This window comes from Salvelinus alpinus, chromosome 4, assembly GCF_045679555.1.
Source record: "Salvelinus alpinus chromosome 4, SLU_Salpinus.1, whole genome shotgun sequence".
NCBI lineage: Eukaryota > Metazoa > Chordata > Actinopteri > Salmoniformes > Salmonidae > Salvelinus > Salvelinus alpinus.
Genome location: NC_092089.1, coordinates 33,531,278 through 33,543,955, shown reverse-complemented (window position 1 = coordinate 33,543,955; position 12,678 = coordinate 33,531,278). Strand labels below are relative to the sequence as shown.

The 12,678-nt window shown below is 43.2% G+C and overlaps 1 protein-coding gene across 2 annotated transcripts; it reads right to left on the bottom strand.

The window, feature by feature from the left end:
* Positions 1-2,903: 2,903 nt before the first annotated feature.
* Positions 2,904-5,233, bottom strand: LOC139573336 (C-type natriuretic peptide 1-like). Of its 2 annotated transcripts, none has more exons than XM_071396674.1 (3): positions 4,915-5,233; positions 4,059-4,245; positions 2,904-3,801 (listed from the first exon to the last, which is right to left on the bottom strand). In XM_071396674.1, the coding sequence occupies exons 2-3, from the start codon at positions 4,155-4,157 to the stop codon at positions 3,505-3,507; spliced, it is 396 nt and encodes a 131-aa protein (XP_071252775.1). In that variant the 5' UTR covers positions 4,158-4,245; positions 4,915-5,233; the 3' UTR covers positions 2,904-3,504. The 2 variants fall into 2 exon arrangements, with proteins under 2 accessions (XP_071252775.1, XP_071252776.1); XM_071396675.1 differs by lacking the exon at positions 4,915-5,233 and adding an exon at positions 4,803-4,821.
* Positions 5,234-12,678: the final 7,445 nt, after the last annotated feature.

Genomic DNA, 12,678 nt, shown 5'->3' with positions numbered 1-12,678 from the left:
CCTATTTACTATGGGGTCCCTCAGGGGTCAATTCTGGGGTCAAACACATTCAGTGACTTTTGTCCATTTATGATGACCTTTTTTTTGTTGTTGCAATGAGTATGTGCAATAAGAATTATAAAAGGAAAGGACACATCTATGGTTAATTAAAAAAATGATGGATACCATTACTGCCTATGCGGTCGCTGGCTTGAAAAGTCGCTGGTTTGAATCACCAAGCCGACTACTATAGGTGAAAAAAGTCCATGTGGCCTTGAGCAAGGCACTTAACCCTAATAATGGCTGATCCCTGGCCGTGAACACACTCTCCGAGGGTTGTCCAAAAAATATATATAATTCACACGTGTATGAAACACACTTGTACATGTGTGAAATAGTACAAATGTAAACACCCAAGTAATTACTATTATTGAAAAATATAATCTGGTTTTCAATCATTTCTTCTGATCGTAAATGTCCCATTAGGTCAATAAGTACTTGTTGGAACCAGGTAGGGGCTTCAGGGATCTTCTCTTTCTGCTCTCTATAGGAATATAAAACAACCAATTAGTAGAGTCTGAACCCTTAGGCCTTTGGCCAATATGCCTCTACAAGCAAAACACACAACAACTTGTACCTAAATATCACAGTGAAGGAAATAGCACAGAACTAGTGCAACATGTTCTCAAACACAGCGCGACATGCCATGACCCATGACACATGAACAACATGTTCAACAGCACAATAGCAGTCATGCCACCCTGCACTAATATTTTTCTCAAAGGTGTTGGAAGTTAGGGTGGTGACGAGCCAATGACCTGGGCATAGTTGAACTACCACGACCCCATGTGAACACGCACTGCTCTTGGCCTCCGCTGCACAGCTTAAGGTCAGAGAGGTGAAGTAAAGGTCGTTCTATAAATATAATCAGACCGGTCTACTCCTTGGTGGATGGTATACACTGGTGATACTGTGTACTGTATTTGACCCTGCTTAATATCACACCACATGATCACACAGTCATCATAGGTCATACTATAGTCCATGGTAGGCTAATATAAAGGCCAACTTCTCCCTTAATTGAGGTTTTTCATGTAGGCCTACAGATTTCTGCAAGAAAACATTTAATTTGTGTCTGATAATTCACTGTTCAGTTGGTTAGTTATGTTCAGATTTGTGTAGTGCTTTTGAGAAAATCAGAGGAAGCCAAAAGTAGTTTTGAATACTAAAGAGGAGCCATGGGCTAAAATCTAGACCCAGAAGACCCTAGACCAGACGCTGTGAGGCTGAGAGTACAAGAAGACTACTGCTGTAGGCTATGTGTCAATATACGGTGCCTTCTGTAATTATTGGGACAGTGAAGCATTTTTTCTTATTTTCTTGGATTTGAAATCAAACAATGACTATGAGATTAAAGTGCAGACTGTCAGCTTTAATTTGAGGGTATTTTCATCCATATCAGGTGAACCATTTAGAAATTACAGCACTTTTGTACATAGTCCCCCCATTTTTGGGGAGCAAAAGTCTTGGGACAGATAATGTGTATTAAAGTAGTACCAAGATAATTGTGCTTCTGTAATTTTCTTACTCATCATTATTCACGATTCATTCAGGATTATCCGTAGTCATGGTAGCATCCACATTCATGTAGAAGTGTTTAGAAACGTATTCTATTCTTATTTACATTAAAAGTGAATCCAAAATGACACAATACATTATTTATCATTCATTTCTATTGGGCACAAAATAATCTGAAACTCAACCAAAACAAACCGCAAATGCATCCAACAAATTTGTAGAGTCACAAGCTTGATGTAATCATTGGTGCTATGAATACGAGACCAAATACTAAACTTTTACTACTTTAATAGAGCAATCCTACAACCCTGGTGTTGTCAGCACTGTCCATGCTCTGACTAACTTGAGTTATCTGAAATGTCTTTGGATTTTACCTCTGGTATACCTCTGGTAAAACATGCATCAGAAAGGTGTACACCTGGGTTCATATGCTGCTGAATTATCATCACTCTCATAATGTTCATTAGCAGAGTCCAGCACTAAGTCTGAAGTCTGGATTGCACTTCGGTTTGGACCTTGGAACATGACAAACTAATTCAGACTGACCTCTTGTGGTTTACTTTAGGGACTGCATCCAGTCTTTTAACCTGAGTTAACCTCTTCTGTGACGAACACACTACTGACTCTAGAGCCCTCAATCTCAACTCTGTACCTCGAAGCCAGTTCCATTGCATTTTTGAATTGTCCCCCTCTAATCAGGGACTGGTTTAGACCTGGGGCACCAGGTGTGTGCAATTAATTACCAGGTAGAACAGAAAACCAGCAGGCTCCAGACCTCGTAGGGTCAGAGTTGAGTACCCCTGCTCTAGAGACTCTCAGTATCCATCTCCCAACCTCTAATGCACTTTATTGACCCTGGTGAAATGCCCTCTTTCCCCAACCCAGAACTGACCCTGGTGAAATGCCCTCTTTCCCCAACCCAGAACTGACCCTGGTGAACTCCCCTCTTTCCCCATCCCAGAACTGTATTTAAAGAGAGAAGATGATGTTCTGTTTGGGAAGTACTTGTCATATAGACAAGAGTTAACTCCCTTCTATAAGTGAGATACTAACGACATAGTAAATTCAGTTTGGAAGCATCAGTGGTAGCTTGATTAGCGTAGCTCCAAGTCCTAATTGGTCCTCCCACACAAGCCCACCATGTAATGCAGGCATTTCATTTAGCTCTGAGGAAGACATGTACCTTCTCTCTCTCCCTCAGCTGCCTGTGGCAGATTTAATAAAAACGACCATGGAAACAGAGGTATAAATATCTGCTGTGAGAAATTGAACCTTCAAATTGAATGGAAACGCATGAATATGTAGATGACGTATGCCAATGTGAAATGAACAAATGGAGTAGAGGATTTGAGGATGAATCTGCCACTGGAAGATGTCAGGACTTTAATAGAACACAACACTCAATACAACATGTTTCAGTGTACATTTATTCATGCAAAATGTATGTAAAATCAATAGCAGAGAGAAGAAACATTTGACTTGAATTATATTATTGACTTTTTTTCAAATATTTATTTCCATTAAACATGCCATAACACAACTATTCCTGCAGGATTAACAAGGACAATATTAGTCAAGAAAGACAACACTTTTAAATACTTAGTTTTAAATAAAGTGCAGGTTTACTGTCAAAACAACACTCAGAGACTTAAAATAGAATAACAGCTTGATGTAAACATAACTCTGATACTTTCAAGATTCAAATGAATAGATGTACAATATAAGTACAGCTAACCCCTTCCAACAGCCAGGAGACATACAGAGTAACTTTCACTAAGCTCGATGGAACCACATTAGCACTACAGCAAGTACACTACAGCTACGCTACATGTAGACCTCCTTTGTACTCACATTAACATCCTTGTATTCACCTGTGTGTAAATGACTGTGTGCTGTGTGTTTGTCCTCATATCCCCTGAGGGACGTCAGTCTCTTCCTCTCTCTCCACTAGCAGCCCAGTCCACTCATTGACCCGATCCTGTCCAGTTTGAGTCCGAAGCATCCTCGGTTCCACCCCCTCCTCGACCGGTCCGTCACAGCTCTTTTCTGATTGGCCAGGGTCCCCTTCAGGAGGCGGAGCCAGGTGCTGTCGCCCTGTGCTGGTATGTCAGCCCATTTGGGGTACTCAGCGACTTTGACCGTGGAAGTAAAAGCAGAGGAGGGCTCCTCTGGTTGGCTGCTCACCAGGTTCTCCAGGTCATCCAGGGTCAGGTCGTTGTAGCGATCCAGAAACTGCTCAACAAACTAGGCAGGAACAACATATATGGTGTTACTATTACTACCCAGAAAAGTCACGAGAGCTCCGTAAAAACGTTATTGATGATCCATCTCTGCCCTCAATCCAAATATACCCTCTACTCCCCTCTTCCCCATCTCCCCTCTGTCCCCAGCTCCCCCTACTCTCCCCCTCCCTAACTTTCCACTCCCCCTCTTTCTCCATCCCCATATCCCCTCTTCTTCCTATTTTCCTCCCACTACCCCTCTCCCTTCACCCTCCTTACCTGGATGGCATCAGGTGAGGGGTGCAGGGTGCGCCCCTCTGTGTGCCCCAGGGGTGCTATCAGGAGCAGAGCAGCACAGAGCAGAGCTGGGTACAGCATGGCAGCAGTGAGTAGAGGGAGGGCGGGAACAGTAATGCAGGAGACTGGCTGGACACGACTACACTGACACTGCAATGACAACAGGATTCTGGAAAAACAGAGAGGAATTAATATTAATATGCCAATATAGATAATACAGTGATTATTGATACAACTATAATACATCTCTAAAACCATACAGAAAAATGTTTATGACTACACAGAGCAATGACCACCACCACGACTCTACTGACCATAACTACTGACCATAAAGATAAATCCATGATCATGCTTTATGATGACGTTTAATACCCTGATGTTAATAATCAAATACATGAGAAAAACTTCATTTTCGCCAAGGGAGAAATTGCCTTGTACACACAATATACTGCTGTATGAAAATCTGAGACGAGGTAGAAATTGTGACATTATGTCTGTGAGATGAGTAGTGATTTTCATTGAATATCTTATAAAACATCAGATCTACAAATGAGCCCCAGATTCCTCTATAACAAATCAGTACATTATACTTCCTGGTTCTTCAAGATCAAATAGTCATGGATGCATTTAGGTATTTACTCAGGAATAATAATTATTGCATGATAATAACGTACTAAATAAAATAAAACATTCATTGTACACAATGAAATATGCAGCAATACCTACTTTTTGGTACAAATTCCATCTTCCTCTGTATCTAATCAACCTGAAAGCACAGGTGCATAACCTCTCACCCTTTCGCTAAACGAACAAATAAAGAATGCATGAAACAACTCACACTTTGTCTTCTTCTCTTGTCTCCGATGCTGTGGGTCACTGTGTGCTCTCACAGGCTGGCTGCATCTCTCTTTCTCTCAAGCAGTCTTTCCCTCTCCTCTATCAGCTACCTCTCACTGTTTGGCACCTGCTGAAAGCATCACTATCTCACGCTTTGCCCCTCCTTTTCTCCTCTTCCTTCTCTCTCAGTGATGTTATTGAAAGGATGAGTTTGCCTCTTGCGTTTGTGTTCGCTTGGCAGTGGTTTAATGTTAGTGTATCAGCTGGGATGATGCGGTGGGTTTATACTGGCAAATATCCTCCCTCCGGCCCCCTCCATCTCCCCTCCCCTACTTCATCACTGGGATGATGTCATGGCAGTAGGAGTGTTTGTCATCACCAAGGTGACTAGAGGTTGCCGGTGGCCACACATCTCCCCTGCTCGGAACACAATGATGTCACGGGAGGACACCTGTCAGGGTCAAAGGGCAAACAGAAACATGACAATAGCGCCCAACGGGTACAGTGGCTGGGGAGGACCAATTTTTGAAACTGGACCTACAGTGGAGGTCATCCTCCATCGGTCTGGCAACCCCAGCACCCCATCAGTAGGTGTGTATATCCCTGCACTGCATTTGTGTCATAGCATCTCTGCTGTGTATGTATAGTGGTCATTGCAAAGCCTCACTTTCCATCCTGTGTGTTTATAGCCTCGCTCTACACTGTGTGTTTATAGCCTCGCTCTACACTGTGTGTTTATAGCCTCGCTCTACCCTGTGTTTATAGCCTCGCTGTACCCTGTGTGTTTATAGCCTCGCTCTACCCTGTGTTTATAGCCTCGCTGTACTCGCTGTACCCTGTGTGTTTATAGCCTCGCTCTACCCTGTGTGTTTATAGCCTCGCTCTACACTGTGTGTTTATAGCCTCGCTCTACCCTGTGTGTTTATAGCCTCGCTCTACCCTGTGTGTTTATAGCCTCGCTCTACACTGTGTGTTTATAGCCTCGCTCTACCCTGTGTTTATAGCCTCGCTGTACCCTGTGTGTTTATAGCCTCGCTCTACCCCTGTGTGTTTATAGCCTCGCTCTACCCTGTGTGTTTATAGCCTCGCTCTACCCTGTGTGTTTATAGCCTCGCTCTACACTGTGTGTTTATAGCCTCGCTCTACCCTGTGTTTATAGCCTCGCTCTACCCTGTGTGTTTATAGCCTCGCTCTACCCTGTGTGTTTATAGCCTCGCTCTACCCCTGTGTGTTTGGTGCCTTCTCTCCCTCATACAGTGAGTTACAGTCTGTCAGTACCATCTGCTCTCAGCCCCCTGCAGCCTCTCTGCCATAACACATAACACCAGCAGGCAATGCACACAAAAGTTCAACACATGCTCTGATCACCAGCAGATTAATCTCAGCACCAAATCTCTCATACGTGCTGGTGTTGTCTGTCATAAGAGACTACCTACAGATACACAGGCATGAGCATTGACCTGATTGGCTATAGCCTGTTGTAGTACTGAGTCTGGTCTCCCTCCGTGTCTGATACATTTGTACTCGGTCTCGGATAGTGAGGACTCGTAATTTCTTCCCAAGACCAGAGTAAAAAATTAATAATTATCAGCTTCCATTCAGTCAGCACATAGGACCGCTTCTCCAGGCCAAATATATACACTCCTTTCTTGAAACATGAATATCTTGACAGCCTTTTTATCTATTATAGAAAGTATGTTTGCGCAGTGGAATACCTATAGTTTTGATTCTGAAAGGTTTGTGATTCTGAAAGGAGATCAACCTTAATACCAGTGCACTCATGTAGGAGAGTGCACTTTTTGCAAAACACAAAGGGCCGGTGGTGTAGTGGAGTTTTGTTTCAGTGGGCATTGCATATACTCACTTAATCCCTACTGTTGCGTATCAAAGTAGTGTAGTGGACCTATACGATTTATCAATGATGTACTACAATAGAGAAATGATGCACCAAGTAGCCTACACAATCACAAAGAACGTGAAATATATTCACATGCGCGCTGCACATAGCCTAGTTTCAGAAGAATATCATCTGCAGACAGTAAGAGTGTGCAGCTTCAGATGGTTTTGAGCTCAGAGAAGAATGACATCCGTAGCTGGTAGGGTAGGAAAGACGTTTCAACTTATATCTCCCAGTAAATGTTAACCAAGGCAACAATGGGTATGCAAACCAGGTGTTGAAAAAGTTTAGTCAGAAGTGTTGGTTAGTAGGCTATTTGTAATGTGCTGTTTGCATCAGGGGCGCAGACATGGATGGGCCTGGGTGGACAGAGGCTCACCCACTGGGGAGCCAGGCCCTGACAGGCCCACCCAATCAGATTGATGTGGTTTAAGCATTGTTGTGGACTTAGAAAAAATACACAAACGTGAGGGTCTATTTAAAAAGGTGTGATTTTGAAGGTGAAAACCTGAAAAATCTATAGAAAAACTCATTAAAAAAACAGGATTTTTCACACAGGTGCCTTTCCTTTGCTGAGCGGGACTTATGGGAAGTTTTTGGCAAAATTAGAGTATACCCACTTCTCCAAGCACATCTACACCACTGCATAGAACCGATGGAAAGACAGCAGTCACACACAGCATGATGTTAAAGGATAAAAAGTCCATAAACTCAGACATAAGTCAGTAGGTTCCAGTCATAAGAAAACAAAAACAAAACCATTAAGCGTTTCCCAATCGAAATGTCCAACTATTACTTCAAGGTGCAAATAACATTTCACTATCACACAAAGTAACCAGTGACCTAAAGTGGAACTGACAGCGTTTTAACTACTTTGCATATTTGAAGAAAAAAAACCAATTCATAATATCAATAAAAAAATCCCAGTTTATGCTACAAAATCAACTTTATAAGAGGTTTAAAAAAGAGGTTATATTTGACTCATTGTTCCATGAGGTACACTAAGGCATTGTTGGCAGAATAGATGGATGCAGTTCAATGCATGATTAATATAATTCATTAATACATTCCTTGGTAGTCCAAAAAATATTGCTATCAGGTTGTAAATCACAGCTGGCCTGGTACATTGTTTGCTGCCTCCATTCAGGATGCAGTGTTTCAGTTTCAATGACTAAATAATCTGGACAAAAACGCACAATTAAATTTTTTATTTCACCTTTATTTAACCAGGTAGGCAAGTTGAGAACAAGTTCTCATTTACAACTGCGACCTGGCCAAGATAAAGCAAAGCAGTTCGACACATATAACACAGTTACCCATGGAGTAAAACAAACACACAGTCAATAATACAGTAGAAAAATAAGTCTATATACAATGTGAGCAAATGAGGTGAGATAAGGGCGGTGAAGGCAATAAATAGGCCATGGTGGCAAAGTAAATACAATATAGCAATTAAAACACTGGAATGGTAGATTTGACAGATGAGTGTGAAAAGTAGAAATACTGGGGTGCAAAGGAGCAAAATAAATAAATACAGTACGGGAAGAGGTAGTTGTTTGGGCTATTTATAGATGGGCTATGTACAGGTGCAGTGATCTGTGAACTGCTCTGACAGCTGGTGCTTAAAGCTAGTGAGGGAGATAAGTGTTTCCAGTTTCAGAGATTTGTTCGTTCCAGTCATTGGCAGCAGAGAACTGGAAGGAGAGGCGACCAAGGGAGGAATTGGCTTTGGGGGTGACAAGTGAGATATACCTGCTGGAATGCGTGCTACGGGTGGGTGCAGCTATGGTGACCAGCGAGCAGAGATAAGGCGGGACTTTACCTAGCAGGGTCTTGTAGATGACCTGGAGCCAGTGGGTTTGGCGACAAGTATGAAGCGAGGGCCAGCCAACGAGAGCGTACATGTCGCAGTGGTGGGTAGTACACTGCTCAAAAAAAATTATGGAACACTAAAATAACACATCCTAGATCTGAATGAATGAAATATTCTTATTAAATACTTTTTTCTTTACATAGTTGAATGTGCTGACAACAAAATCAGACAAAAATGGAAATCAAATTTATCAACCCATGGAGGTCTGGATTTGGAGTCACACTCAAAATTAAAGTGGAAAACCACACTACAGGCTGATTCAACTTTGATGTAATGTCCTTAAAACAAGTCAAAATGAGGCTCAGTAGTGTGTGTGGCCTCCACGTGCCTGTATGACCTCCCTACAATGCCTGGGCATGCTCCTGATGAGGTGGCGGATGGTCTCCTGAGGGATCTCCTCCCAGACCTGGACTAAAGCATCCGCCAACTCCTGGACAGTCTGTGGTGCAACGTGGCGTTGGTGGATGGAGCGAGACATGATGTCCCAGATGTGCTCAATTGGATTCAGGTCTGTGGAACGGGCGGGCCAGTCCATAGCATCAATGCCTTCCTCTTGCAGGAACTGCTGACACACTCCAGCCACATGAGGTCTAGCATTGTCTTGCATTAGGAGGAACCCAGGGCCAACCGCACCATCATATGGTCTCACAAGGGGTCTGAGGATCTCATCTCGGTACCTAATGGCAGTCAGGCTACCTCTGGCGAGCACATGGAGGGCTGTGCGGCCCCCCCAAAGAAATGCCACCCCACACCATGACTGACCCACCGCCAAACCGGTCATGCTGGAGGATGTTGCAGGCAGCAGAACGTTCTCCACGGGGTCTCCAGACTCTGTCACATGTGCTCATGTGCTCAGTGTGAACCTGCTTTCATCTGTGAAGAGCACAGGGCGCCAGTGGTGAATTTGCCACTCTTGGTGTTCTCTGGCAAATGCCAAACGTCCTGCACGGTGTTGGGCTGTAAGCACAACCCCCACCTGTGGACGTCGGGCCCTCATACCACCCTCATGGAGACTGTTTCTGACCGTTTGAGCAGACACATGCACATTTGTGGCCTGCTGGAGGTCATTTTGCAGGGCTCTGGTAGTGCTTCACCTGCTCATCCTTGCACAAAGGCGGAGGTAGCGGTCCTGCTGCTGGGTTGTTGCCCTCCTCCACGTCTCCTGATGTACTGGCCTGTCTCCTGGTAGCGCCTCCATGCTCTGGACACTACGCTGACAGACACAGCAAACCTTCTTGCCACAGCTCGCATTGATGTGCCATCCTGGATGAGCTGCACTACCTGAGCCACTTGTGTGGGTTGTAGACTCCGTCTCATGCTACCACTAGAGTGAAAGCACCGCCAGCATTCAAAAGTGACCAAAACATCAGCCAGGAAGCATAGGAACTGAGAAGTGGTCTGTGGTCACCACCTGCAGAACCACTCCTTTATTGGGGGTGTCTTGCTAATTGCCTATAATTTCCACCTTTTGTCTATTCCATTTGCACAACAGCATGTGAAATTTATTGTCAATCAGTGTTGCTTCCTAAGTGGACAGTTTGATTTCACAGAAGTGTGATTGACTTGGAGTTACATTGTGTTGTTTAAGTGTTCCCTTTATTTTTTTGAGCAGTGTATATGGGGCTTTAATGACAAAGGCTGGGAATGTCAATACAATCAAACTAGCAAGGGCAATGATCACAAGTCAATTATAACGTAGCTAATAGGCTAGGGTATCTATTTATGTAGCAAGCTAAAAACATGGAGCTAGATATAAACTGTTAGGACAATGTTATGTCATTGGAGTGGGTGAGTGACTGATTTTCCCCTCATATCGTTTTTCGGTGGCCACCCGTGCCAGCTACCTCAGATCATAGGCGGGTCCAGCTGCTCAATAATAAGCGTGGTTTACTCAGATCCCAATTTCAGATCACCTCCTCGTTGTCAAAAATGTTGTGGAAATTCAGTACTGAGAGAGACTTGGTCATTTCTTCAAACAATCATCTTTATTTAATATTGATTAATTATTGCAATAATGAGGCCGGTCGACCCCACACCCTTGAGTGTTGGACCGAGTAACCTATCCTTAACACAAATGCAGAGTACTATATATAGCTGAGACTAACAATGCGCAGTCATGGTTGGTTCAACCCCCCTCATGCAGACCAAGGAGCATCATAATCCACTCTGGGTTCATCCTGTCGTTATCTGCACGTGGGTTGTTGTCTTTACCCCACCTTGGCTTAGTTTCCCAGATGCAAGGATGATTTAGAGACAATGAGGAATTGTTCTAAACCCCTCCTGGCTATCTCTATCTCGGTTACACCCACCACATCTTGTCTATGTAATGCAGTCTTTAACTCATTTGTCAGCTCAAGCCATCTCTGGTGACCATACACCCAGATTAGCTGCAGGGAACTAGAGTGGAGACCATACAAACACAGACACTAACAGGACAGAAATATCCTATCTATTATTAAGCATTAATTGCGAACTATTAATATCAAACAAATCAGGTAAATATGTAATTTTTCTATCACACTTTACACAGCTAGAGATGCAGGTGTCATTTGGTTAGCTAGCCAGTTAGCTTGGGTGCCTGGTTGGGACAAGCATGCATTGGCAGGCAAGCTGCAGAAGGTCGAGGAGGCTACAATTCCCCATTGTTTCAGTGCAATGTTGATGGCCAACTAGCTGAAAAAGTTTGAATGTTTATCTGCTGTTCCGTTGTTAGATTTGAGCTCATCTTGCTCTGGCATTAGTTGGTAATCTTGTTATTGATGTGCATAACTAAGGGAGAGAGCCTACCTTTTCACGGTTGTTTGATCAATAGGACATTAAAGTTTCCAAATGTAAGAGGAATCCCGTGTGTTTATATATTTGCAGAAATCCATGCAGGTGTATTTTGTGGTTTTTGGTGAATGCGTTCTAATGATCCAAAGTCTAACTGTTGCAACTGCCTGTAAACACAGTAAATGAAAACGTGAAAATGACCTTAGATAAGTGGTCGCTTGTATAAAAAATAAAAAAAACTATTCTGACAAGTGCCACATTCTTCCAGGGGGAGTATATTTAACCCATGTGAAATGGCTAGCTAGTTAGCGGTGGTGCGCGCTAATAGCGTTTCAATTGGTGACGTCACTGTCTAGCTTTAGCTTTTGTTGTCAACTAGTTTGCAGCTGATTCAGCAGGTGTTATCAAAGACGGTGTTTGCTAATTTATTAGCTTCTCCCTTTTCAAGAATAATTTACTTGCTCTCAGACCTTGAAGTAGTTGTTCCCCTTGCTCTGCAAGGGCCGCGGCGGGTAACAATGCTTCGTGGGTGACTGTTGTCTGTGTGCAGAGGGTCCCTGGTTCGAGCCGGAAGCAATACTGTTACATATATTAAAAGATTTGTTGCTAAAATGCTGTCAGTTTCACTTTAAATGCAAGTGTTTCACACACAAGTTGTTTTCAAAGAGATGGCTAACAAGCAAGCGATAAAACTCATATGTCCATCTGGTGAGATGAACTGTAAATTATTCTTGAAAAGGGAGAAGCTAATAAATTAGCAAACACCGTCTTTGATAACACCTGCTGAATCAGCTGCAAACTAGTTGACAACAAAAGCTAAAGCTAGACAGTGGGAAAACTACTGCTTGCTATTGCTCAGTGACCCTTGGCCTTCGAGGCAGAGGTTTCTATACGTTTTTGTAAAAACAGCCCCACTCAATAAATCAAAATGTGATTGGTTGATTACACTTCCACTCAAAAAGGTTTCCCTAATACAGTTGAATGGCAGATACCTTTACCTAGCTTCTGATGGCTTTTTTCTAGCTCGATTTATCTCCCCAGAGACCAGCAAAGATTCAGCAACATTCTCCAGTAATACCTCTTACAGTATAATGAACACAATAAATCATGAAGCAGTTTGACAAGCTCTTGCCTCCTAAAAACATCTTCCATATCCCTTGGTACAGGCATTTGTTTAGGTCACACCAGTTGAGGCCGCTCTCGGTCATCTCTGCATAGACATC